The sequence below is a fragment of the Monodelphis domestica genome, chromosome 1 (genome assembly GCF_027887165.1).
Source record: "Monodelphis domestica isolate mMonDom1 chromosome 1, mMonDom1.pri, whole genome shotgun sequence".
In the NCBI taxonomy this organism is placed as follows: Eukaryota; Metazoa; Chordata; class Mammalia; order Didelphimorphia; family Didelphidae; genus Monodelphis; species Monodelphis domestica.
In genome coordinates this window covers 532,375,181-532,401,144 of record NC_077227.1, presented here as the reverse complement: position 1 = coordinate 532,401,144, position 25,964 = coordinate 532,375,181, and the positions used below count along the sequence as shown (strand labels likewise).

General features: G+C 37.0%; 1 protein-coding gene across 1 annotated transcript in view; it reads right to left on the bottom strand.

The window, feature by feature from the left end:
- Positions 1–23,134: 23,134 nt before the first annotated feature.
- HSD17B2 (hydroxysteroid 17-beta dehydrogenase 2) overlaps positions 23,135–25,964 on the bottom strand; it is an 88,306-nt gene continuing 85,476 nt past the window's right edge. The window contains exon 5 of the mRNA XM_007476123.3: positions 23,135–25,016. Coding sequence (XP_007476185.2) covers positions 24,685–25,016 — 332 coding nt within the window. The 3' untranslated portion in view covers positions 23,135–24,684. The remainder of the gene's footprint in view (positions 25,017–25,964) is intronic.

The following is a 25,964-nucleotide window of genomic DNA, read 5'->3' as shown; positions in this document are numbered from 1 at the left end:
TTAGGAAAACTATCCACATAATTGACCACATCAACAAGCAAACCAACAAGAATCACATGATTATCTCAATAGATGCAGAAAAAGCCTTTGATAAAATACAACACCCATTCCTACTAAAAACACTAGAAAGCATAGGAATAGAAGGGTCATTCCTAAAAATAATAAACAGTATATATCTAAAACCATCAGCTAATATCATCTGCAATGGGGATAAACTAAATCCATTCCCATTAAGATCAGGAGTGAAACAAGGATGCCCATTATCACCTCTATTATTTGACATTGTATTAGAAACACTAGCAGTAGCAATTAGAGAAGAAAAAGAAATTGAAGGCATCAAAATAGGCAAGGAGGAGAACAAATTATCACTCTTTGCAGATGACATGATGGTCTACTTAAAGAATCCTAGAGATTCAACCAAAAAGCTAATTGAAATAATCAACAACTTTAGCAAAGTTGCAGGATACAAAATAAACCCACATAAGTCATCAGCATTTCTATATAATTCCAACACAGCTCAGCAGCAAGAACTAGAAAGAGAAATCCCATTCAAAATTACCCAAGACAAAATAAAATACTTAGGAATCTATCTCCCGAGACAAACACAGGATCTATATGAACACAACTACAAAACACTTTCCACACAACTAAAACTAGACTTGAACAATTGGAAAAACATTAACTGCTCATGGGTAGGACGAGCCAATATAATAAAAATGACCATCCTACCCAAACTCATCTATCTATTTAGTGCCATACCCATGGAACTCCCAAAAATTTTTTTTACTGATTTAGAAAAAAACATAACAAAGTTCATTTGGAAAAACAAAAGATCAAGGATACCCAGGGAATTAATGAAAAAAAATACAAAGGAAGGGGGTCTTGCAGTCCCAGATCTCAGACTATATTATAAAGCAGCGGTCATCAAAACAATTTGGTACTGGCTAAGAGACAGAAAGGAGGATCAGTGGAATAGACTGGGGGCAAGCAACCTCAGCAAGACAGTATATGACAAACCCAAAGATCCCAGCTTTTGGGACAAAAATCCACTATTTCATAAAAACTGTTGGGAAAATTGGAGGACAGTGTGGGAAAGATTAGGCTTAGATCAACACCTCACACCCTACACCAAGATAAATTCAAAATGGATGAATGACTTGAACATAAAGAAGGAAACTATAAGAAAATTAGGCGAACACAGAATAGTATACATGTCAGACCTTTGGGAAGGGAAATACTTCAAAACCAAGCAAGAATTAGAAAGAATTACAAAATGCAAAATAAATAATCTGGATTACATCAAATTAAAAAGTTTTTGTACAAACAAAACCAATGTAACCAAAATCAGAAGGGTAGCAACAAATTGGGAAACAATCTTCATAAAAACCTCTGACAAGGGTTTAATTACTAAAATTTATAAAGAACTAAATCAATTGTACAAAAAATCAAGCCATTCTCCAATTGACAAATGGGCAAGGGACATGAACAGGCAATTCTCAGCCAAAGAAATCAAAACTATTAATAAGCACATGAAAAAGTGCTCTACATCTCTTATAATCAGAGAGATGCAAATCAAAACAACTCTGAGGTATCATCTCACACCTAGCAGATTGGCTAACATGACAGCTATGCAAAGTAATGAATGCTGGAGGGGATGTGGCAAAGTGGGGACATTAATTCATTGCTGGTGGAGTTGTGAATTGATCCAACCATTCTGGAGGGCAATTTGGAACTATGCCCAAAGGGCGATAAAAGACTGTCTGCCCTTTGATCCAGCCATAGCACTGCTGGGCTTGTACCCCAAAGAGATAATGGACAAAAAGACTTGTACAAAAATATTCATAGCTGCGCTCTTTGTGGTGGCCAAAAATTGGAAAATGAGGGGATGCCCCTCAATTGGGGAATGGCTAAACAAATTGTGGTATATGTTGGTGATGGAATATTATTGTGCTAAAAGGAATAATAAAGTGGAGGAATTCCATGTGAACTGGAACAACCTCCAGGAAGTGATGCAGAGCGAAAGGAGCAGAACCAGGAAAACATTATACACAGAGACTGATACATTGTGGTACAATCGAAGGTGATGGACTTCTCCATAAGTATCAATGCAATTTCCCTGAACAATCTGCAGGGATCTAAAAAAAAATACTACCCACAAGCAGAGGATAAACTGTGGGAGTAAAAACACCGCTGAAAAGCAACTGCTCGACCACAGGGTTGGAGGAGATAAGACTGAGGAGAGACTCTAAATGAACACTATAATGCAAACTCCAACAACAGGGAAATGGGTTCGAGTCAAGAACACATGTGATAACCAGTGGAATCATGCGTCGGCTATGGGAGAGGGAAAGGCGGGGGGGGGGGGGGGGAGGGGAGGAAAAGAAAACGATCTTTGTTTCCAGTGAATAATGTATGAAAACGACCAAATAAAATAATATTAAAAAAAAAAAAACTCTTTGGAATATGGACCTCAAAGTGTAACAAAAATAAATAAAATAAATATGAGATAAAAAAGAAAAAAAAAATATCCATAATCCCCAGCTGACTTGACTTGGGTATTTTCATATTTGGAATTTCCCATGGCAACCATCTACTTATAATTTAAGTCAAAACACTAAAATTATCCTCACAGTTTATATATTATATATATAAACTTATATATATATACATATATATATATATATATTAAGCTTCAATTGACTTTTATACTCGCCTCTTTCATCCTCATCAAGGGGCTTCTTAATTCTTCACTTTCTACAAGTTTGCTAAGGATGTGAATCAGTAATTATAACCTCATGATTATCAGTAATGTCAATATCTTTCTCGAATCTTTCTTCTGTGTATTTTTGCCAACTGTTCTTAATTTCTTCTACTTTTAAATCCCTACCATTTTTGTCTCATATGCCCATTTTTGCATAAAATGTTCCCTTGATGTCTCTGATTTTCTTGAAAAGGAGCCTCTTGTCTTTCCCATTCTGATGCTTTCTTCTCTTTCTTTTCATTCCTCATTTAAGAACATTTTCTTATCTCTCCTTGCTATTCCCTGAAATTCTACATTCAGTTCTATTCTGCTTAACCTTTTACTTTCCTTCTTTCCTCAGTTATTTGTAAAGCCTCATCAAATAGCCACTTTGCATTCTTGATCTTTTTATTCTTTGGAATTTTTTTTGTTGCTGCATGCTATAAATTATCATGAACCTCTGTCAATAGTTCTTCATACACTCTATCTACCTAATCTAATCACTTAAATTCTCTTCAACTCTTCGACTTCATATTACTAATGGATGTTATTTGGATCACACCTGCATGGTCTGATGGTTTTCCTATTTTTTTAAATTAAAACCCTTACCTTCCATCTTGGAATCAACACAGTGTATTAGTTCCAAGGCAGAAGAATGGTAAGGGCTAGGCAATGGCAGTCAAGTGACTTGCCCAGGGTCACACAATTAGGAAGTGTCTGAGGCCAGATATGAACCTAGGACCTCCAAGCTCTAGGCCTGGCTCTCAATCCATTGAGTCACCAAGTTTCCCCTCCCCCTGCCTACTTTTTAAAATTTTAATTTAAATATGAATTTTTCAATAAGAAGCTCATGGCCTGAGCCATAGTTGACTCTAGGTCTTGTTTTAACTCTTTAAAGGTTCTCAACTTTTGGCTGCAAAATATATAATCAAACTGATTTCTATATTGACCATCTGGTGATTTAGAGGTGTAGACTAGTGATTACAATCACATTAGGGAAAACAACACTAAAAAGCAGCTCAATTTAAATGTAGCAGGGGTAAGATAGTCAAATGGAAGAAGCAATAGATTTATAATTAAAGGACTTGCATTCAAACCCAACCATGCTGTTTACATTCTATGTGATGTTAGGCAAGTCATTTAATCTTTATGGGCTTCAGTGTCCTCCTCTGTAAAATGGAGTTATAGACATCCAGAGGCAAAAACTTTGGCCCCACTTTTCACCCATTTACCAGTTGTTGTTTTTTTAATTTAACATGTGCATAATTACTATTCCAATTTATTCTTTATATGCTATACTTAACGTCTACCATAGCATCCAGATTTACTGTTTTTGTCCTTTCCCTCCATTTTCAGTTTAAAGCTCTCTTGACTAACTACTTTGGCAAGCATCCAATCAAAGGTATCATTTCTAATTCTCATGAGATGCCAAAATCTCATCAATCATATCAACCTATAGTCTAAAAAATTGAATCCTGTTTCCCCATTCCACACCATAGACAAGAGTTCACCTCCCAAATCCTCTGATTTCTGATCTTTCAACTGGAAGAGATCATCTTTTTAAATCCTACCATCTACACTCCCCAAATCCTTTTGCTTCCTCTCCAGGATTTCGTTATCTCTACAGATATTATTAATGCCTACATGAAGAAGAATAAGTAGTACCTAGGAGGACCAAAGAATGCTGTGATCATAGATCCATGGTTGGAAGGGACTTAAGAGGTCATCTAATCCAATCTCCTCATTTTACAAGGGAAGATACAGCACCAAAGAGATTGAATGCCCAAAGCTGCATGAGAAATGTCAAATACAGGAAATGAAACTAAGTAATAGACCTCCTGAGAAGAGGAAATTATAGATGTGGGGTAGGTTCCCCTTCCAAAATGCTATTTACCTAATTTTTTGGTCATTTCCAAACATTATTCGTTGGAGACAAAGACCATTTTCTTTTCCCCCCACCCCCCCCCCACCTCTCACACTGCTAATGCGCGATTCCACTGGGTATCACATGTGTTCGTGATTTGAACCCATTTCCATGTTGTTGGTATTTGCATTAGAGTGTTGATTTAGAGTCTCTCCTCAGTTATATCCCCTCAATCCCTGTAGTCAAGCAGTTTCTTTTCCTCAGTGTTTTTACTCCCACAGTTTGTCCTCTGCTTTTGGATAATGTTTTTTCTCCTAGATCCCTACAGATTGTTCAGGGACATTGCATTGACACTAATGGAGAAGTCCATTACGTTCGATTGTACCACAGTGTATCAATCTCTGTGTACAATGTTTTCCTGGTTCTGCTCCTTTCGGTCTGCATCACTTCCTGGAGGTTGTTCCAGTCTCCATGGAATTCCTCCACTTTATTATTCCTTTTAGCACAATAGTATTCCATCACCAATATATACCACAATTTGTTCAGCCATTCTCCAATTGAAGGGCATCCCCTCATTTTCCAATTTTTGGCCACCACAAAGAGTGCAGCTATGAATATTCTTTTACAAGTCTTTTTCTTTATTATCTCTTTGGGGTACAAACCCAGCAGTGCTATGGCTGGATCAAAGGGCAAACAGTCTTTTAGCGCCCTTTGGACATAGTTCCAAATTGCCTTCCAGAATGGTTGGATCAATTCACAACTCCACCAGCAATGAATTAATGTCCCTATTTTGCCACATCCCCTCCAACATTCATTACTTTCCTTTGTTGTCATGTTAGCCAATCTGCTAGGTGTGAGGTGATACCTCAGAGTTGTTTTGATTTGCATCTCTCTGATTATAAGAGATTTAGAACACTTTTTCATGTGCTTACTAATACTTTTGATTTCTTTATCTGAAAACTGCCTATTCATGTCCCTTGCCAATTTATCAATTGGAGAATGGCTTGATTTTTTGTACAATTGATTTAGCTCTTTGTAAATTTGAGTAATTAAACCTTTGTCTGAGGTTTTTATGAGGATGCTTTCCCAATTTGTTACTTCCCTTCTGATTTTAGTTATATTGGTTTTGTTTATACAAAACCTTTTTAATTTGATGTAGTCAAAATTATTTATTTTACATTTTGTGACTCTTTCTAAGTATTGCTTGGTTTTAAAATCTTTCCCTTCCCAAAGGTCTGATATGTATACTATTCTGTGTTCACCTAATTTACTTATAGTTTCTTTCTTTATATTCAAGTCATTCACCCATTCTGAGTTTATCTTGGTGTAGGGTGTGAGGTGTTGATCCAAACCTAACCTCTCCCACACTGTCTTCCAGTTTTCCCAGCAGTGTTTGTCAAATAGTGGGTTTTTGTCCCAGAAGCTGGAATCTTTGGGTTTGTCATATACTATCTTGCTGAGGTCACTTACCCCAAGTCTATTCCCCTGATCCTCCTTTCTGCCTCTTATCCAGTACCAAATTGTTTTTATGACCACTGCTTTATAATATAGTTTGAGATCTGGGACTGCAGGGCCCCCTTCCTTTGTATTTTTTTTCATTATTTCCCTGGATATCCTTGATCCTTTGTTCTTCCAAATGAGCTTTGTTATGGTTTTTTCTAAATCAGTAAAAAAAATTTTTTAGAAGTTCAATGAGTATGGCACTAAATAGATGAATAAGTTTGGGTAGGATGGCCATTTTTATTATATTGGCTCGTCCTATCCATGAGCAGTTAATGTTTTTCCAATTGCTCAAGTCTAGTTTTAGTTGTGTGGAGAGTGTTTTGTAGTTGTATTCATACAGTTCCTGTGTTTGTCTCAAGAGATAGATTCCTAAGTATTTTATTTTGTCTAAGGTGATTTTGAATAGGATTTCTCTTTCTAATTCTTGCTGCTGAGCTGTGTTGGAAATATATAGAAATGCTGATGACTTATGTGGGTTTATTTTGTATCCTGCAACTTTGCTAAAGTTGTTGATTATTTCGATTAGCTTTTTGGTTGAATCTCCAGGATTCTTTAAGTAGACCATCATGTCATCTGCAAAGATTGATAACTTGGTGTCCTCCTTGCCTACTTTGATGCCTTCAATTTCTTTTTCTTCTCTAATTGCTACTGCTAGTGTTTCTAGTACAATGTCAAATAGTAGAGGTGATAATGGGCATCCTTGTTTGACTCCTGATCTTATTGGGAATACATCTAGTTTATCCCCATTGCAGATGATGTTAGCTGATAGTTTTAGATATATACTATTTATTATTTTTAGGAACAACCCTTCTATTCCTATGCTTTCTAGTGTTTTTAATAGGAATGGGTGTTGTATTTTATCAAAAGCTTTTTCTGCATCTATTGAGATAATCATGTGATTATTGTTGTTTTCTTGTTGATATGGTCAATTATGTAGATGGTTTTCCTAATATTGAACAGCCCTGCATCCCTGGTATAAATCCTACTTGATCATGTTGAATGACCTTTCTGATCACTTGCTGGAGTCTTTTTGCTAGTATCTTATTTAAGATTTTTGCATCTATATTCATTAGGGAGATTGGTCTATAATTTTATTTCTCTGTTTTTGACCTGCCTGGCTTTGGAATCAGTACCATGTTTGTGTCATAAAAGAAGTTTGGTAGAACTCCCTCTTTGCTTATTATGTCAAATAGTTTGTATAGTATTGGGATTAGTTATTCTTTGAATGTTTGATAGAATTCACTTGTGAATCCATCAGGCCCTGGTGATTTTTTCTTAGGGAGTTCTTTGATGGCCTGTTGGATTTCATTTTCTGATATGGGATTATTTAAGAATTCTATTTCTTCTTCTGTTAGTCTAGCCAATTTGTATTTTTGTAAATATTCTTCCATATAGCCTAGATTGGTAATTTATTGCCATATAATTGGGCAAAGTAGTTTTTAATGATGGCCTTAATTTCCTCTTTATTGGAGGTGATGTCCCCCTTTTCATCATTGATGCTGTTAATTTGCTTTTCTTCTTTCCTTTTTTTTAATTAGATTAACCAGTACTTTGTCTATTATGTTTGTTTTTTCAAAGTATCAGCTTCTAGTCTTATTTATTAGTTCAATAGTTCTGTCACTTTTGATTTTATTAATTTCTCCTTTAATTTTTAGGATCTCTAGTTTGGTTTTCTTCTGGGGGGTTTTAATTTGTTTGCTTTCAAGTTTTTTTTTAATTTGCATTTCCAATTCATTGATCTCTGCCCTCCCTAGTTTGTTCATATATGCACTCAGGGATATGAATTTTCCTCTGAGTATTGCTTTGGCTGTATCCCATAAGGTTTGAAAGGATATCTCACCATTGTCATTTTCCTCAATGAAATTATCAATTGGTTCTATGATTTGTTCTCCAACTAACTGATTTTGGAGTATCATATTATTTAATTTCCAATTAATTTTTTATTTGGCTCTCCATGTACCCTTCCTGGTCATTATTTTTATTGCCTTGTGATCTGAAAAGGCTGCATTTATTATTTCTGCATTTCTGCATTTGTATGCCATGTTTCTGTGACCTAGTGTATGGTCAATCTTTGTGAAAGTGCCATTAGGTGCTGAGAAGAAGGTATATTCCTTTTTTGTCCCTATTTAATTTCTCCATATGTCTTTTAACTCTAATTTTTCTAAGATTTCATTCCCTTCTTTTACCTCTTTCTTATTTATTTTTTGATTTGATTTATCTAAATTTGATAGTGGTTGCTTCAGATCTCCCACTAGTATAGTTTTATTATTTATTTCCTCCTTCAATTCTCCTAGTTTCTCCATTAGAAATTTGGGTGCTATACCATTTGGTGCATACATGTTGATTAGTGATATTTCCTAATTGTTTATACCCCCTTTTATCAGGATGTATTTGCCTTCCCTATCTCTTTTAATCAGGTCTATTTTTGCTTTGGCTTTGTCAGATATCATGATTGCAACTCCTGCCTTCTTTCTATCAGTTGAGGCCCAGAAGATCTTACTCCATCCTGTAATTCTGACCTTGTGAGTGTCTACCCACCTCATGTGTGTTTCTTGAAGACAACATATGGTAGGTTTGGGGATTTTAATACATTCTGCTATTCATCTACGTTTTATGGGTGAGTTCATCCCATTCACATTCAAAATTATGATCGTCATTTGTGGATTCCCTGGCATTTTGATATTCTCCCTAATTCTGACCTTTCTTCTTTAGCTATAACCTTTTAAGCCAATGATTTGCTTTAAATCAGTCCCCCTAGTCCCCTGCCTTGATATGTTTCCCTTTCTAGGCCCTCCCTTTTTGTTCCCTCCCTCTCCCCCCTCTCTTTCCCTCCCTTTTTGTGTTCCCTCCCCCCTTCACCCCCCCTTTTTTTTCCTTCTCCCTTACCCTGTTGGATAAGATAGAATTCAAGATCCCAATGGATCTAGATGTTCTTCCCTCTCAGAGTTGATTTCACTGAAAGTATGGTTTAAATAAAAACTTCCTCTTCTTCTTATAGGAGATTTCTTCCCCTCCCCTTCCCATATGTATCTTTGTGTGAGAATGATTATTCAATTTAGTTTTTTTTCTATTTCTTGGAGTATATCTAAGTACCATCAACAATTCCCCCCTCCCCTTTTATTTCTATCTCCCCCCTTTCTCCATATCATCTTGATGCCCCCAAACTTTCCCTATGCATGACTTTTCTTACTACTCTAATAATGCATACAATTTTTGGGAGTTACACATTACATTTTCCCCACATATTAATATATATTTTTCTCCTTTTCCCTTTCCTTCATATTTACCTTTTCAAGTATCTCTTGCTCTTTGTGTTTGGATGTCAAACTTTCCACAGAGCTCTGGTCTTTTCTTTACAAATACTTGGAAATCTTGTATTTTTTGAATGCCCATACTTTCCCATGGAAGTATATAGTCAGTTTTTATGGATAGCTGATTCTTGGTTGAAGACCCAGCTCTCTTGCTTTTCTGAATATCATGTTCCATGCCTTCCAGTCTTTCAGAGTAGAAATTTCTAGGTCCTCTGTGACCCTGATTGGTGTTCCTTTATATCTAAATTGTCTTTTTCTGGCTTCTTGTAAGATTCCAATCCGGACCAACCCAGTTGAACCTAATCCCATTAGGAACCCTCAGAGCTCAGGGAGGCCAGGACCCCTCCTCCCCAGAGTACAGGGTCTCTGAAAGGACAGGAACCTTGGGGTGGGCAAAGGCACTCAGATACCTTGCAGACAGTGCTGTGCCAGGCTCAGAGCATAGAACTAAGCCAGCAGAGAAGCAACTGGAGAAAACTGAGAGCAGTAACACCCAAAAAGCTGGCAGGCAGGGGAGGGCAGACCCTGGGCTTCCCCGGGAAGACAGCACAGATGTGGAGAATGGACAATTTGCCTGGTACTAAAGCCTCGAATCATCAGACAGATACACTGAGAGCCAATCCTCCTCACTCAGATTTCTGACTGGAAAGGGGAGGGAAAACCATAGATATGGCAAACAGTGCAGAGGTTCAACAGCCTCCAAACATCAAGAAAAGTAATAAGGGGATGACTTTGGACACATTTTATAGGGCAAAAATACAAAATACAGAGGAGATAGAAGAAGAAACACAAACAAATGCTCCAAAACCTTCCAAAAGAATTGGAAATACCCCCACAAGCTCTTGAAGAATTTAAATTGGAAATTATCAAAAAGATGGAAGCCTTCTGGCAGGAAAAATGGGAAACAATGCAAAAGGAACTCAGGAATCTGAGGGACTAAAATATGCAAATGCAGAAACAGCTCAAAGCCTCAAAAAACAGGTCAGACCAAATGGAAAAGGAAAACCAGTCTTTAAAGGTCAGAATCAGGCAACTGGAAGATAATGATCTTGCAAAAGAGCAAGAATTAATAAAGCAAAGTCAAAAGACTAAAGAATTAGAAGATAACATAAAATATCTCACTGACAAGGTGGCATACCTGGAAAACAGAGGAAGGAGAGACAATCTGAGAATCATTGGTCTACCAGAAAAGCCAGGTATAAACAGTAATCTTGATATTATAATACATGATATCATCAAAGAAAACTTCCCAGAGATTGTAGAACAAGGGGACAAAATATGCATTGAAAGAGTTCACAGAATACCCTCTACACTAAATCCCCAAAAGACAACTCCCAGGAATGTAATTGCCAAATTCCAAAGCTTCCAAGCAAAAGAAAAAATCTTACAAGAAGCCCTTCATGACTCTTATTAGATTTTTAAAAGAAATTAAAAGGTCAAAAGTTCTTAGCCTGTTGCTCTGTTATAAGGAATTTAGAGGAAGAAAATCAGGTTGGCAGCAAAGGGGAATGGAATTGGATGCACTTAGATAATCAGACATAAACCTGTTTAGAATTCTGGAAGGAAGGGATTTGAGGATTCGATCATCAAATTGGTTGGAGGCTTGAGGGTTGAAGCCAACTCTGGGACCCCACTCTGAGCTCCTGGTTATCTCTAACCTTCCCAAAAACCATTTCTGCTCTGTTTCTGTCATCAGCTGAAGCTGCTGCCTGATCCTTCTCTACTACTGCATACAAAGAGCTAACTTGAGAGGGGAAGAAGTTTGAACTGCTTAAGGGATCCTCTGAGAGGGTTTCCTCTCAGGGGTGAACCAGACCACTTGGACTCCGGGTTTCCTGAGCTACAAGTCTATTCTAACAAACTCAAACTCCTGTGTGTGTTTCAGTTAGGGTTAGACATTTAGCAAGGGGATCCATAGTTAGAGCAGTATTGAGTAGGCTTAGCCTGGCTAAGCAAAGAACAATCTTCCCTGAGAAGACAGAAAGGGGATATCAAGGTAGTCATTTTTAGACATACAGATTTCTCCTCAACCCACCTACCTAATAGCCTTCCCTAGCATCTTCCTGAATAAATCATTGTTATTCTAACATACAGTCAGGTCTACTTGTATTGGTCTAGGCTGAGGGCGACACCATCCCTGCTCTCAGCCAGTGGAGGGAACAGCCCCATCTGGCAAGATCTGTCAAATCCTTGCAATCCCTTACAACCATCATCACAGGATGGTCTCTGTCCCACATAGTTGTGTTACCCTTCCCACCAGATTGTACTAGCCTAGGACTGAGAATGTATTCATCTTTACTCTCTGCCTCAGAGGGAGTTACCTTGTGGGATCAGGTTATGCAAAATCCTGGTCAACTGTCTATTTTAATACTACAAGGTCTCCACCCCTTTTAACAGTTTACAGATTCCCAAAGTATTTATGGGTAGATTTCAAAGAGTCTATAATCTTGGGTGGGCAAAAAATTACATTTTTGATCACTAACTTCTAACTGAAATTTAGCATTTTCTTCAATTATTTGAAAACATTATCCTGAAAAGGTGTCTATTGACTTTCCCAGGCTGCAAATGGACCCATGACACACACCAGAAAAAGGTTATGAATTTAATTGATGCAAGAGAAGAAAATAAAGGCTGAATTTTAAAGAATGTCTCAGCTCTATAAGAATATTGTCAGGAGTTCTAAAGTTCTAAAGCTCAGAATAAATTGAGGCTGCTGATGAATTCTAAGGACAATAAAAAGGGCTTATTTCACTACTTTGAAAAAGAAGATGCTAAAAGTCTTGGGACCATTGCTCTGAACAGATTGGATGATAGGAGATAATATGATAATGATATGATATGAATATGAATATGATAATGATAAAAGGAGATAGAGAAGATCTAAATGCTCAGTTCTTTATTTCTTTCTTTTCTCTGCCAAGAAGAAAAATCTTTGAGCTGGAAAAGATAGAACAAAAATGGTTAATATAGAGGGTTAAAACCCAAATTAAGTAAGATACAGCAGGAGAGTACTTAGCTGCTTTTGATGAGTTCAGACCACCTGTCTTAGGTTCCACTCTCCTCCATCACCTTTCTTGACTCTTAATGAATCAGTTCAATTCTACATTGCCCTCTTAAATCCTTTGTCCCCAAATAATATCAAATCAGATGAAGTGAGATAATATTTGTAATTCACTTGTCACAGTTCTTGACACATCCTTGGTATTATATACTTATTTTCTTTATCCTTCCCGGTCCCCTATGGTCTAGTTTGCCCTTCCAAACCTCATCCATGAATTACTCCCACCATCCATTTATTTGCTCCTACTCAGGTGCTACAACTAAAGCTGGAGAATATACTGAAAGTGTGCTGACTGGAACTACTTCCAGTCTCAACTGGGTCCTCACTGCAGAAAGGTAATCCTTTATCCCTAATTGACTTACAATTCTAGTTACCAGGACCACTTTTCCAATTTTTTTCATTCCTCCTTAAATCTTCTAAAACTCCCCTTCCCAGGCCCTCTCAGCTTAGAACTTTGCCTCATATTTCACAGAAAAAAAATTGAGGCCATTCATCAAGAGCTTTCACTTATCCCTCTTCCTCATCTCAAATCTCTCATAAGCTTTCTACCACTATCTCCACCTTCACCTCTACCTCACATAACAAAGTGGTTCTTTTCCCTTTCAAGGCAAACTACTTTTCATGTACATCATTCCATTACCTCCTGTCTTTTCTAGAAGATCGTCCTTTTCATTATCCCCATTCTCTTGCTTATCTTCAATCTCTCCCTGTCTACAGTCTATTTCTCTGTTGCCTACAATCATGCCTGTCTCTCTACTATCCCAAAATCTTTATTTGATCTATCCATTTCTTTTCCTTATCATCCCAGATCTCTTTTCTGTTTTGTGGTCAAACTCCTTGAGGAGACTCTCTACAATCAATGGCTAAACTTCTTTTCCTCTCTCTTTAATCTTCTACAGTCTGACTTCTGATTTTATCATTCAACTAAAACTATTCTCTCCAGAGTTACTAGTGACATTTTAGTTGCCAAATCTAATGACCTTTTCTCTATGCATCCTTTTGTAAGATTTAAAATTAGGTTTGACTCAACATGAGACTTATAAAAGTAAGATTGTGGTGGATATTTATAAAATATTAGCACTTAAGTAAAAAATTACTGTTAGCAGCTTTTATTTACAAGAAGGTAGAGATATTAAAAGTGGAAAATGTAGGAAAGAGTCAGAGTCTTATCTAGCCTACTGGCCTAAGTGCTGATCTGGTGAAGTCCAGCTTAGCCCTGACAAGGGTCCCCTCGAGTCACAATATTCATGTGGAAGTGACAATGTCATTTTCAGTCAGAAATCCACCAATGTAAGCCTCTTCCTATAGCCTGAGTCACTCACCCAGCAAGCCTCTCCAGCACAGAATTAATCCAGGAAAAAGAGTGCCAGACCATGTTCAGGTTCACCTTTTATACCCCCTTTCCCACATCACTTCCTGTCTCTCCCCCTCTTCATAGGAAAAACCATAGCCTCCCAATTTGCCTATCACTGCCCAAGGGGAGGGTCAGTGCTTGTGGCCTTTGGGGGTGTGAACTAGTAAGTGATTCTAGTGACTTACCAAGTGCTAAGTAGGTGTGTCAGGGAAGTTCATCCCTCTCCCTCCTGGAGGGCCAACATACATCAATATAAGAGAGGGGGCAGGTCTTGTGGGGACCTTTGGATAAGCTCAGGGAGAAAGAGCAGGCAGGTAACAGGAGAGAGGAAGAGGTTAATAGAGACTAGGCTACATGTGGTCAGAGGGCCTAGAGTAAAGCATGAGATTTAAACTCTACTGATCTATTACTATTAATAAACTTTATGAAATTAATAACTGGGGAGATATGTTAATTTTCACTTATTACAGATGGCAAACAACGTTGGTTTTTTAGGACCTTTACTTTTCTTCTGAGACTTAAAAGTGTTTAGGATAGATTAAAGGGGTTTTTAGAGCAACTGCTCATCTGCTTTGATCACCCTGGCTGGGAGACAGAAGCCTGGTTTTCTTTTGAGTCAGCTTTCGTATGCAAAGCACACCTTGGCTACAACAGATGGCAGTTTCTCTTTTCACACCAGCCTCCCAATTGGATCTGATAGGTGAGACCTTCCTCCCTCACATTCCTTTACTTTAGCCCAGGGTGGGTTGGTAGAGTACAGGTCTGAGCCTTTTTTAACAGAACCAGGGGGTTTAGGACCCAGACAGGGAAGTTTGGCTTCTGTTTTTTCCAGATCCTTAAGGACTCTCCCCTCCAACCCCCCCTCCCATTTTAGAGGAGGGTGGGGTGGTAGAGGACAGGGAGGAAGCCTTTTGTGCAGACAGAAACTCAGCCCCTGACTTTCCTAGGTCCAGGGCGCTATCTGAGGCTGGGGGTTGGAGGTGGGGGTTAGAGTTAGGAGCTCCCTGCCCCTGAGACCAAGCACCAGTAACTTTGAAAACACGTGGCCACTGAAATTTCCCTCTGGGGGAGGGGAAAAAGACTAAATCTTTACAAGGAAGTTCTCTTTTGAATTTTCCTTCCTTCCTTCTCCCCATCAAACATTCTTTAGAACTGGGTTAAGAGGAAGAGCTTTTTGGGAGACTTCTCTCCTCTCCTTCCCCCCACCCTCAAACTTTCCACAAGGACTGGCTGCTCCCTCTAAGGCTTATTTGAAGCCACTTTTTAAATTTCTGTTCTCTTGTACTGTGTGTGTGTGTTTTTTTTTAAGTAAGACCAAACCCCTCAAGTGTGTTCCAGTCTACATGCAGTTATAGCACCACTCTGTGGTGAGAATTAAAACTGCAGGAAAATTAACAGTAAATTCCTCTGCCACTGCTAATAGTAATCCTGAATAATGGTATTAAATTGATTACATTTAAATAAAAGGATTATTAAAAATTAAATATTAATAATATTGAATTACAATTAAAGCCAAATTTCTAAAATTGAACAAAGCCAAAATTAATTCAAATTTAGTAAATGCAATATTGATACTTTTAGAACATAATAGTATTAATAATACTATCAATAACAATCATTATTAATTTTCCATAACTATTATTAGTCACTACCAACTATTATTGATTAATTATAATTATGATGGATAATTGATACTTGTTTATGATAATTTATTATTAATTATAACAATAATAATTATAATAAATACACATTCATTATTAGTACTATTTATTGCTGTGCAACATTTAGTTCCTTATATTAGCTTATTTTTTCTAAACCTATTCTCATTGCCTTCCACAATAACAATGAAGAAATTTATGTCACCACTTTTTATGTGTGTTTTAGAAACTTTTCATTGTTCAAGCTGACCATTTAACAATACTCAGACTAGCTTAAATAGGCAGATTAAGAGAGACAGAGTTGACACTTTGGGAAATACTACAATACATCAAGGGAAATCAGGAAAAATTCATCCAGATTCAACCCTGAATAAACTTTTTAATTGCTAGGGTTATTCTAATCTACCTAAGGAGAATTGGTTGACAAAAAATAAAGCTAAAAAATTTAGCAAGGATAGGATGGACATATCTTATATATGGCTAAAATGTGGCTCTTTTGACTTCAAGATCTTAAAAGACTTGAAGTTAGCCATTAAAATCAAAGATTCCAAAGATTTTAAATACTGGCTCTTGTGGGCATATAATGTTGACAAATCAACCATTCCCTCCAGTGAGGAAACCATTCTTTTTTTTGGAACCAAGCCATTCTAGCTTATCTCCTTCAGTTCCTCCTCCTGAACCCTTGCTTATGTCTAGCAAGAAACACACTCTATCATCCCACCTGGCCTGTGAGGAAGTTTATCCTCATATTGACCCAAACTAAGACTTGAACCCTTCAGTTCCTCTCCTTGTCACACCTCGCTTATCTCCTACTCCTCCCATCCCCTTTCCTCCCTATCTATCTCTCTACCCTCCTTTACCATCCCACTACTCATACCCTCCTTCTCACTATCCAGTGCCCACCCATTTTCCCTATAGCTACCTGAACCATTACTATCCTTATTCTCTTGACCATCCTTTTCCCTAACCTCCTCACCCTAACCTATCCCACCCACTTTACTATGACTCCTCCTCTACACCTCACCCATCCTACTCCTCTCCACCTCACCCCCAACCCCATACCCATTCCTCTACACCATGCCCCAGCCCCCTGGTCCTCTCCAACATACCCCCGAATCCCCCCAATCTTTTCAACCTGCCTCCCCATCCTCTGACCAACCCCTCCCTCTCCATTCACCCATTCCACCCCCCCTTGCCCTACTAGCCTCACTACAACCCACTCCATTGAACTACAGAAAACAGGCCACCAAGCAGCAGTTACCACAGTTGATTCAAATAAAGGTCTTTTTCCTCTAATGGATGTCCCTATCTAGGAGACATGGAGATTTAGTAAACATTAGACATCATACACCTTTCTCTCCATAGGACATTGAGAGATTCAAATAAAAATTAATTTCCTTTGAATGTGAGCCTATATTGCTCATAAATAAGGTTGAAAGCATTTTTTGCACATATAATCCCAAAATGGCTTGATGTGGAAGATTTGCTCCAGCCCTTGCTATCAGAAAGGAAAGAAATAAGGTTCTTTCTATTGTTAATCAGGCCCAGGGAGAGTGAACACCTAGTTGACCAACTGAAGATCCCAAATGGAACTCAAATTCAGAGCAAGATTACTTACCACTATGGCATACTATAAATTCATTGCTAAAAGCTATGAGAGATTGTTCTGGTAGGCCTAGTATGTGGACTAAATTTGAAAATCTTAAGCAAGAGGACAATTAAAATCCCTCTCAGTTTATGGATAGGCTTATTGAGCTGGGAGGAAGATACACAGAATTGGATCTTGCTAGGGAATGGGATATTAGACAAATCAGGATACAATTTATTTTTAAAACACAGTTGTAAGGTAGTTAAGAATTATTTTATGACTAGCTGTCCAAACTGGGCTACTATGGACCTTAAAGAATTGAAAAGTGTCAGTTTATGCTTTTGAGGGACATATGGAAAAGGAGAAGGAGAACACTGATTTAGTGGAAACATTAAGGAAGGAAATAAAGAAATTAACTGCTAAATACAGAGAGAAGGATAAAGAGAATGCTACTTTAGTGGAGTCATTGAGGAAGAAAATAAAAGAATTAACCGAAACAGAAAGATAAAGCAGGGAGAGGTCATAGCCCCCTTATAAGAATCCACAAAACAACCACGAACATGTTATTTTGTGGAAAAGTAGGTAATGTAATTATGAATTGTAAGAAGACGAATCAGAAAAATAGAACTAGTAGTTTCAGGAATAACAATATTGAAAGGAGGGATAGTTATTCAAATGAGACAAATCAGAACTCACACCCAAATATCTGTACTCAGTATGTGATCCCCCCAGTATGGGGGACCCCAGAAGTGTGGACAAAGGAATTTAGATGTCTGATGGTACTTGGGAGGGGAAGGAACCTCAAAGAGTCTGGAGGTTAATTTTAAGCCTTTTCAGACCTCATTGCTTTATTGATGCTAACTGTTTCAGTTTGTTCCCCTCCCCAGAATGAAGAAGTCTCTGTAACTCAATTCTTAATACAAGCTGTATGTAATATACTATTAAGTTTGATAACTTTATGTTATCAAAATTGAAATTTTGTTACACTGTCTTTATTTGTACCTCCCCTATGATTGTAGTGAAGAACATATTGTTGTAAAAAGCCCATGAACAGCCTTTTGTTCTTTTTTTTTTTACCTTTGTTAATTGTCCCACAGAGATGATGAATGGACTTGATCAAACTGGTTTCAACTTGTATAAAGGTTTTGGAGAATTTATTTATCTAATAATTTTAATTGATTTTAATGAGTTTTCAGAAGTGACTTTCAGATATCTGGGAGCATTCCTACCTCTGACTGATCATTTGCCTGCCTCTGAGTTGTTTGTAACAAGAAGTAAGGGTCCATTTGTAGCTGAGGTAGAGTGCAACAGAATTGTTGTATTTTCCCATCTCTGCATTTATTGAACATGTAATGGTTAATACATCTGAAGTTATTTTCACTTTTTGGTCCTCAGCTCCACATGAAAATGGGTGGGACATATTGGAGACAGTTCTGTTACATGGTTACAGTCTCATACCAAGAGGGAGGGAGATGCTCAAGTGGCTTGGGTACCCTGTGATGTGTTATGATCTCATCCAGGAGGTGGGAATAATTTTTCCTGTGAAGCCTAGTAGCTTCAAAATGGATTTATTATATTTGTAGATTTCTCTCCTACCAAATTTTGGAATAATGGTAATAATAGACTTTGTTAAAAAATATCTCATCCAAGGTTGAAAAAATGGCTAAATCTGTAGGACTTCTGACAAGTATTCATTTGTTCATAGGTTTTTTTGAATGTCACACAGTAACTCATGTGAACCCTAATGATAGTGAGTTTAGCTATTGTCATTAATGGGCTCTTATAATTTTGGTGATTTTTGGTACTTCTTAGATTCTGTATTAGTTGTTGTACTACTGTTTTTAAAAGGTTTTTCCCTGGTGAAAAAAAATTATGTACACTCACACTGTGGATCCTGGGCAAGTTAAGAGGGATATATATCTCATTTTTTTGAGTGAACACTTTTGTGTTGTGCCTCTGCTTGACTAACACATCGTCACATAGACTGTGATTTATGAAAGTATGATTTATTATTTTTTCTTTTCTCTCTGTATATTGCAATAGGATATTTGATTTTGTTTTCTTTCTTTTTTTCCTATCGTTGGTGATACTTGAAGTACATGAAATCAGTATTAATGCTTTTGACTTGAAGGATAAAGTTTATAGGTTAAGTTTACAATATCTATCAGCCCTAGTAACTATGCATACCTGAAAGCTTTAGACTATGGAAACCTGCTATTTATTAATAAATGGTATAGGACTAAGATTAATGATTGTGTCTGATTCCAGGAGAGGGGAACAAAAGAGCCAATATACAGTGCCAAGTAGCATGAGATCAAAAAGGACCAAACCAATTCAGGGAAGATTGTTGAACTTCTATGGCCAATACAAAAGGACTTGAACCTAGAGTGAGAATCGAGCTTGTAGCCCTTGACATATGCTAAGATGCAGGACTCCTCGAACCACACTCCTTGTGCAATATTTCGTCAAGTGCCTCAGGTTGGCTATCATCTTGGCTCCCTTTATCCCTGACAGTGAAGGTAAAATCAGACCAGGGAATTAATTTTCCCATTTGCTGCTGAAATATAGTCCTTTCTCTCTTACAGTTTTTTGTAGTCCTGGATGCAAATGGGTAAAGTGCTGTAATGCTGCTATTGTCCTACAGGCCTGTGGGACATAAGTCACTTTAATTGGACCTTGCTACTGATTCAAGGACCTGTTACAGGTTTATTTTTTACTCAGGATTTTATACACAAACGGTTTTTATTTTTTTTATCATTTCTGTAATTATTTTTTTATAGAATTTAATTTTTATTTTTTTTATTTGAGATTATTTTGGGGAAGTTTGTTTTTTTTTTGACAAACTCATAACTCAGTCATGTATCCCAGTGTGATTCTGATGTTGGTCAACACCCTTCTCAGGGGGGATTGTGTAATTCTCCTAAAATCCAAGATTTAGGAAAAGAAACTTGCCAACATCCCATATAAAGAAAGTGGATCCTTTTGGAGAAGATGCCATAAAGATGTCTGAAGAAGCCACACACTGCATCAAAAGATCCAGAATGAACTTTGAGATATAATGAACTGAACTGAAGAGGGTTGAGCATACTTATTCTGAATGTAAACTCTAATGCCAAAGTGGATTGTCCCCTAATTGACATTTGTGAATGTATCTATCAATCAGTTTTTGTATTTTTCTTCTCATATTTCCCTCTTATCTCTAACTATTGTAACTTCCTCTTAGTAAATGTAATATTGTATGTACTTTTAGCTAGAAGGTATTTAGAGGGATAAGATAGTTATGTTTAAATGATCCATTGGGGAGACTGGCCTCCCAAAGGATCAAAGGGTGATTGTGTCAGGGAAGTTCATTCCCTTCCCCTCCTGGAGGGCCAACCTGTTCATCCACATTCTCTAAATGCCAGTGTTTGTGTCTGTTATGTGCTGTACATCAATATAAGAGAGGGGCCAGGTCTTGTGGGGGCCTTTGGACAAGCTTGTGGAGAGAACAGGCAGGTAATGGGGAAGAGGAAGAGTTTAATGGAGACTAGACTCCATGTGATCAGAGAGCCGAGAGTAAAGGAAAATTTAAACTATGTTGGTCAACCTTCCTATTAATAAACTTCATGAAATTAATAATAAATATATTAAATAATAATCATTTCAACTAATAATAAGTATTTAGTAATTTTACTTCTTTAATAATAAATAATTATCAGTAATTAGTTAATAATAAAATAATAAATAAATATTAATTTTCACTTATTACATAGGGGCACTTCAAATTCTTGATTTGATTAAAGGTTGCTGACTGGTTACATTTTAAAATGAACTAAAATGGTCTAATTCTCTCTTCACACTTTGATACCGTCAATCACTCTCTTCTTGATCTTTTAAGTTTTGGAGCAGTATTTTCTCCTGGTTCTCTGATCTATCCTGTCTACTCCTTCTCAGTCTCCTTTGTTTAATCCTTGTCCAGGTCACATTCACTAACCATTGGTATCCTACAGACTCTATTTTGCTCCTTCTTCTATTCTCTCTATATACTTTTTTACTTGGTGATATCAGCTCCCATGGATTCAAGTATCTTCTCTATGCTGATGATTCTAAAATCTACTTATCCAGCTCTAGCCTCTACTTGTAGTCTTGCATCATCACCTGCTTATTGGACATCTCTAATTGGATGTCCCATAGATATCTTAAACTTAATACATCCAAAATTGAGGTCACTTTCCCCAAAAACTTTCCCCTCTTTCTAACTTCCCTATTATTTTGAGGATATTACCCTTTTCCCAGAGCCTGAGTCTTATAACCTCAGTGTTATTCTAGACTCCTCCCTTTCTTTAAACCCATGTCAAATCTATTACCAAATCTATCAATTTTTCCTTTACAACATCTCTTGTATATTTGTATTCCTTCTTTCCTCGGAAACTGCCACTACTTCTTGTCACTCACAACTAGGAAAGAACCTGCAGGTTTTTCTCTCTGCCATAAGATTCGCTAATCTTTTCTTTATTCAGCTGGCAAGTAAACTTCTAAAAGTTCAGACCAGACCTATACTTCCCCTACCCACTCTCACTCAAACTACAGGGGGTCCCTTTCAGCCCCAGGTTCAAATACCAAAACCTCCTATGTTTTGTGTTCAATGTCCTTCATAACCTGTCCCTCCATCTTTCCAATCTTCTCATCCCCTACATTTTTCAATATATTCCAAGATCACAAACACTGGCCTCCTCCCTGTTCCTTGAACAAGACACTCTGACTACCAACTCACAGAATTTTCACTAGCTTGGGATGTTCTTCTTTCCCATCTGTGCCTCCTGCCTTTCCTGGCTTCCTTAAAGTTCCACTTATTTACCATATTCTACAGGAAGTCTGTCCCAATTGCCATAAATGTTTGTGCTTTTCCTCTTTTGATTATCTCCAATTTATCCTGTATATAACTTGTTGGTATATAGTTGCTTGTACATTGTCTCCCCATCAAACTAAACTTCTTGAGATCAAAGGCGATCTTTTGCCTTTTTTGTATCCCTAGCCTTTAACATCGTGCCTGGCACATGGTAGATACTCAATAAATTTTTATCAAGTGACTCTCCTTGTGGAAAAGATGAAAAAACATATAGAATAAATTACCAAATAGAGCAATTCAGAACTGGTCAAAGACCAACTCAAAAAAAATTTAATGGATTGACCTGAGCTGAGGAGCTCTCTGCTGAAGTGATTTGTCCTTGTATTTACATTACTCAGTTGCTCAGATAAAGGTATTGATAGCACATTTACAAAATGTGCAGATAACACAAAGCTGAAAGGAATGGCAAACATATTGGATGACATAGTCAGAATCCAAAAATATTTGAGTAGGCTAGAAGACTTGACAGACTAAAATGAGAAGAAATTTAATAAATATTGATTTTAAGTACTATGAAACTAAAATTTTTAAAAAATATATCTGTAAATTTTGAGCACGCTAAGTAATGCAGTATATAGGGTGTCAGGCCTGGAGTCAGGAAGACCTCATTTCAAATCCAACCTTGGATACTTATAGCTGTGTGATCCTGAGTAAGTAATTTAATTTCATTTGCCTCCGTTTCCTCATCCATAAAATGAGCTAGAGAAGAAAATGACAAACCTTTCCAGTATCTTTGCCAAGAAACCCAAAAATATCACAAAGAATTGGACACAACTGAAATTACTGAACCATAACAACAACAAATACTATCTAGTCCTTCATTTCTGTAGTGGGAGCTTCGGTGGACTTCTGGGGCTATTACTCCTATTGAGGACATATCTTTGGTTCATCCCCACCAGGTACTTTGCCAGGCTAATGATTTGAATTCTAGAAATACTGGCTTAGCCACAAAGAAGACTGTCAGAAATATTGTCCTCAGCTGGAAATGACCTTCAGCACTTCCCTCAGTTCTTGACTATAGGCATATTTTATGTTTTTTAATTCCTGTATTTTTATACATTGGATTTTTCTTTTTTGTTAATATTTATTAATTTATTATTTATTTTATTTTCAATATTTTTTCTTTTGAAATTTTGAGTTCCTATTCTCTCCCATCCTCCCACCCCTCCCCTGAAAGGAAACGATGTGATATTAATTATTTATATGAAATCATGTAAAACATTTCCATATTAGCCACATTACAAAAAAGGGCCAAAAAATTAAAGAAAGTAAGAAAATCACATTTCAGTTTTCCCTCAGAACTCATTAGTTCTCTCTCTGGACGTGGATGGCATTTTTTGTCATGAGTCTTTTGGAATTATCTTGCAACATTGTATTGATCATTACACTTTATGGTTCATAAGTGCCTATTGCTAGCCAAAGAAACAAAACCAAAAATCCAAACCTCCTAAACCTACTGTCCAAATTCAGGCTTATCTCACAAAAACTTGGATTCAAAAAATCAGTTTCATAAATATAAAAATGGAAAAGCATCAGTAGAAAACAGTTCCTATGGGAAAAAATCTAGGAAATTTTTGTGTTCTTTAAGTTCAAAATGGGGGACTGTGTGATATAGCAGCCAAAAACTTTTTAACTTAAGTAGTATTGAGATGCATAGTGTCCAGAATGAAAGAGGTGATAATATCATTGAGCTATGATTGGTTAGAACACCACTGGAAGTACTGTGCTCTTTTCTGAGTGTGACATTCAAAAAGAACATTAGAGTAGCTGGGCATGGTGTAGAGAATTCTCTTTCAAATATGGGATGGACTGGGTGGTCTCTGAGGTTCTCTTCATTTGAGTATTTTTATTTCTATGAATTTATGATTGTTCTAGGCCAACTTGAACCTTTGGTAATGAACATCCTCCTTCCTCATAGTTGGTAGATCCAGTGTCTATGGATTTCTGCCATGAGTTCACTGGTATAAGACATTGGTGTGTTTATTTATGGTGGCCCAATTTCAGACTGGACAAAATCATTTAGGATTTGACCAAGGCAGTAAGCTGCCTAACAAATACGTCAAAAATATCTGAGCAGGTTTGGAAAGATGATGAAAGATAATGAAAACTACTGACTGAGTAATTTATTTGTCAGTCTGACTTTTTCCCAGTCTAACTTGCTTCTGATTTACCAGCCCTAAGAGGTAAGAGTGTCATATAAGTCATGAAAACAAGCTAATTTCCTGATTTCAGATTCAGCTTGGTAACTGCTCTGTGTCTTGGTATACTCAGAAATGGGGTAAAGATCTGAAATATTATTTGTCCTCAAAGCTTTTAGCATTCAATGTGTTGCACCACCTCAGAGCTACTTTCCCAACTCATACATTAGCGGATTGGATCCTCAGAGAATAGATGACTATAACTCTCCTTATGATTCTAGGAGTAACCCTGAGGGGCTTGGGATTGATTTCTAACACTATTGTTCACAAGCCCCATCCTGGGAATTGCCTTACCCTTGCTATTGATAATCAATGTGTCAGAGTTAATTAGCTTTTTTTTTTACTTTCTACTTTTTGAGTTTATTATTTTTTAATAATATTTTATTTGATCATTTCCAAGCATTATTCATTAAAGACAAAGATCTTTTCCTACCCCCGCCCCCATAGCCGACCCATGATTCCACTGGGTATCACATGTGTTCTTGATTCAAACTCATTGCCATGTTGTCTGCTTTTGAGTCATGTTAAAGCTTTGGGCAGAGTTTTAGTTGGGAACATTTTCTTTGAAGCATAATCAAAAACTGAAACAGGAAAATAGAAAATTAAGCAATGACATAGGTAAGAAAACATTCCTGCTGTGTATAAGAAAGATGGGTTCTTGCACAGGATGCCATTCAGTATGTCTGTGAATATGGGGGAGAAGTCTGTAGTGCATTTTTCTGAGGTTTGGAGGAAAGGCCAAATTGAAGAGTGGATGTAGTCTTGGCCATAAGCTTCTAGTACATCAGGGGATATATTGTCCAGGATGTTCTTCTCTTGCATGCCCAATGTTTCCTTTGTGCCAAATATGTCTGTGGTGAGAGAAAGGATAAATGTCAGAATTAGAAACAGGAACAGGAAATGATTTAAGCAGCTGGAAAAAAGGTTTAGCAAATGTGTCAGCAGGTCCTTGTATAATTCCATGGGAAAGGCTAGTAAAAACTCCAAGAAAGTTTAGATCCCTACTGAGATATCCTGGCAACCTCTTAATAATGCAGTTACTTTGTAATTTGCTCATTAAATCATAGATTTATAACTGGAAGAAACTTTGGAAGACATATAGTTCAACACCATCTTTTTGCAGATGAGGAAACTGAGGCCTAGAGGCATTAGGCGACTTCCCAAGGTCATGTAACTAATACATAGCAGATCGGGGATTTGAAACTTCACATATAAATCCAGCTTTTTAAAAAAATTTCTTTTGCTAATTCAATTTTATTTTGATTTCTGAATTCTCTCCCTACTACCCATTGAGAAAAAAACTAATTACAAATAGGTTTAGTCAACTGAAACCAAATTAGCCATGTCTCCTCTCTCTCTCATATAGATATTGGTTTATACATACATATATAATACATGTATATAGTCATATAGGTATATATATTACATATATGTGTACATGAACATTCATACATATGGATCTCTGTGCACTGCATATTGACAGTTTTAAAGTGTGCTATTGTCTAGGTTGTCATATATGTTGATATTATTGTGTTTTTATTTATTGTATTAAATATTTCCTGATAATACTTTAATCTGGTTCAGGGCACACTCAAAAAAAGTATTATAGATTACATGCAGCCCATGGTGCCACATGCTCAACCTCTCTGAAATAAATCATTCTCCTAGTTCTGTTCATTTTACTTTGAATCAGTTCATACCGATCTTTCTGGGATTTTCTAAAACCCTCCCCTTCATCATTTCTTATACAGCAATAACTTTATATCATATATGTATACCATAACCTGTTTAGCCATTCA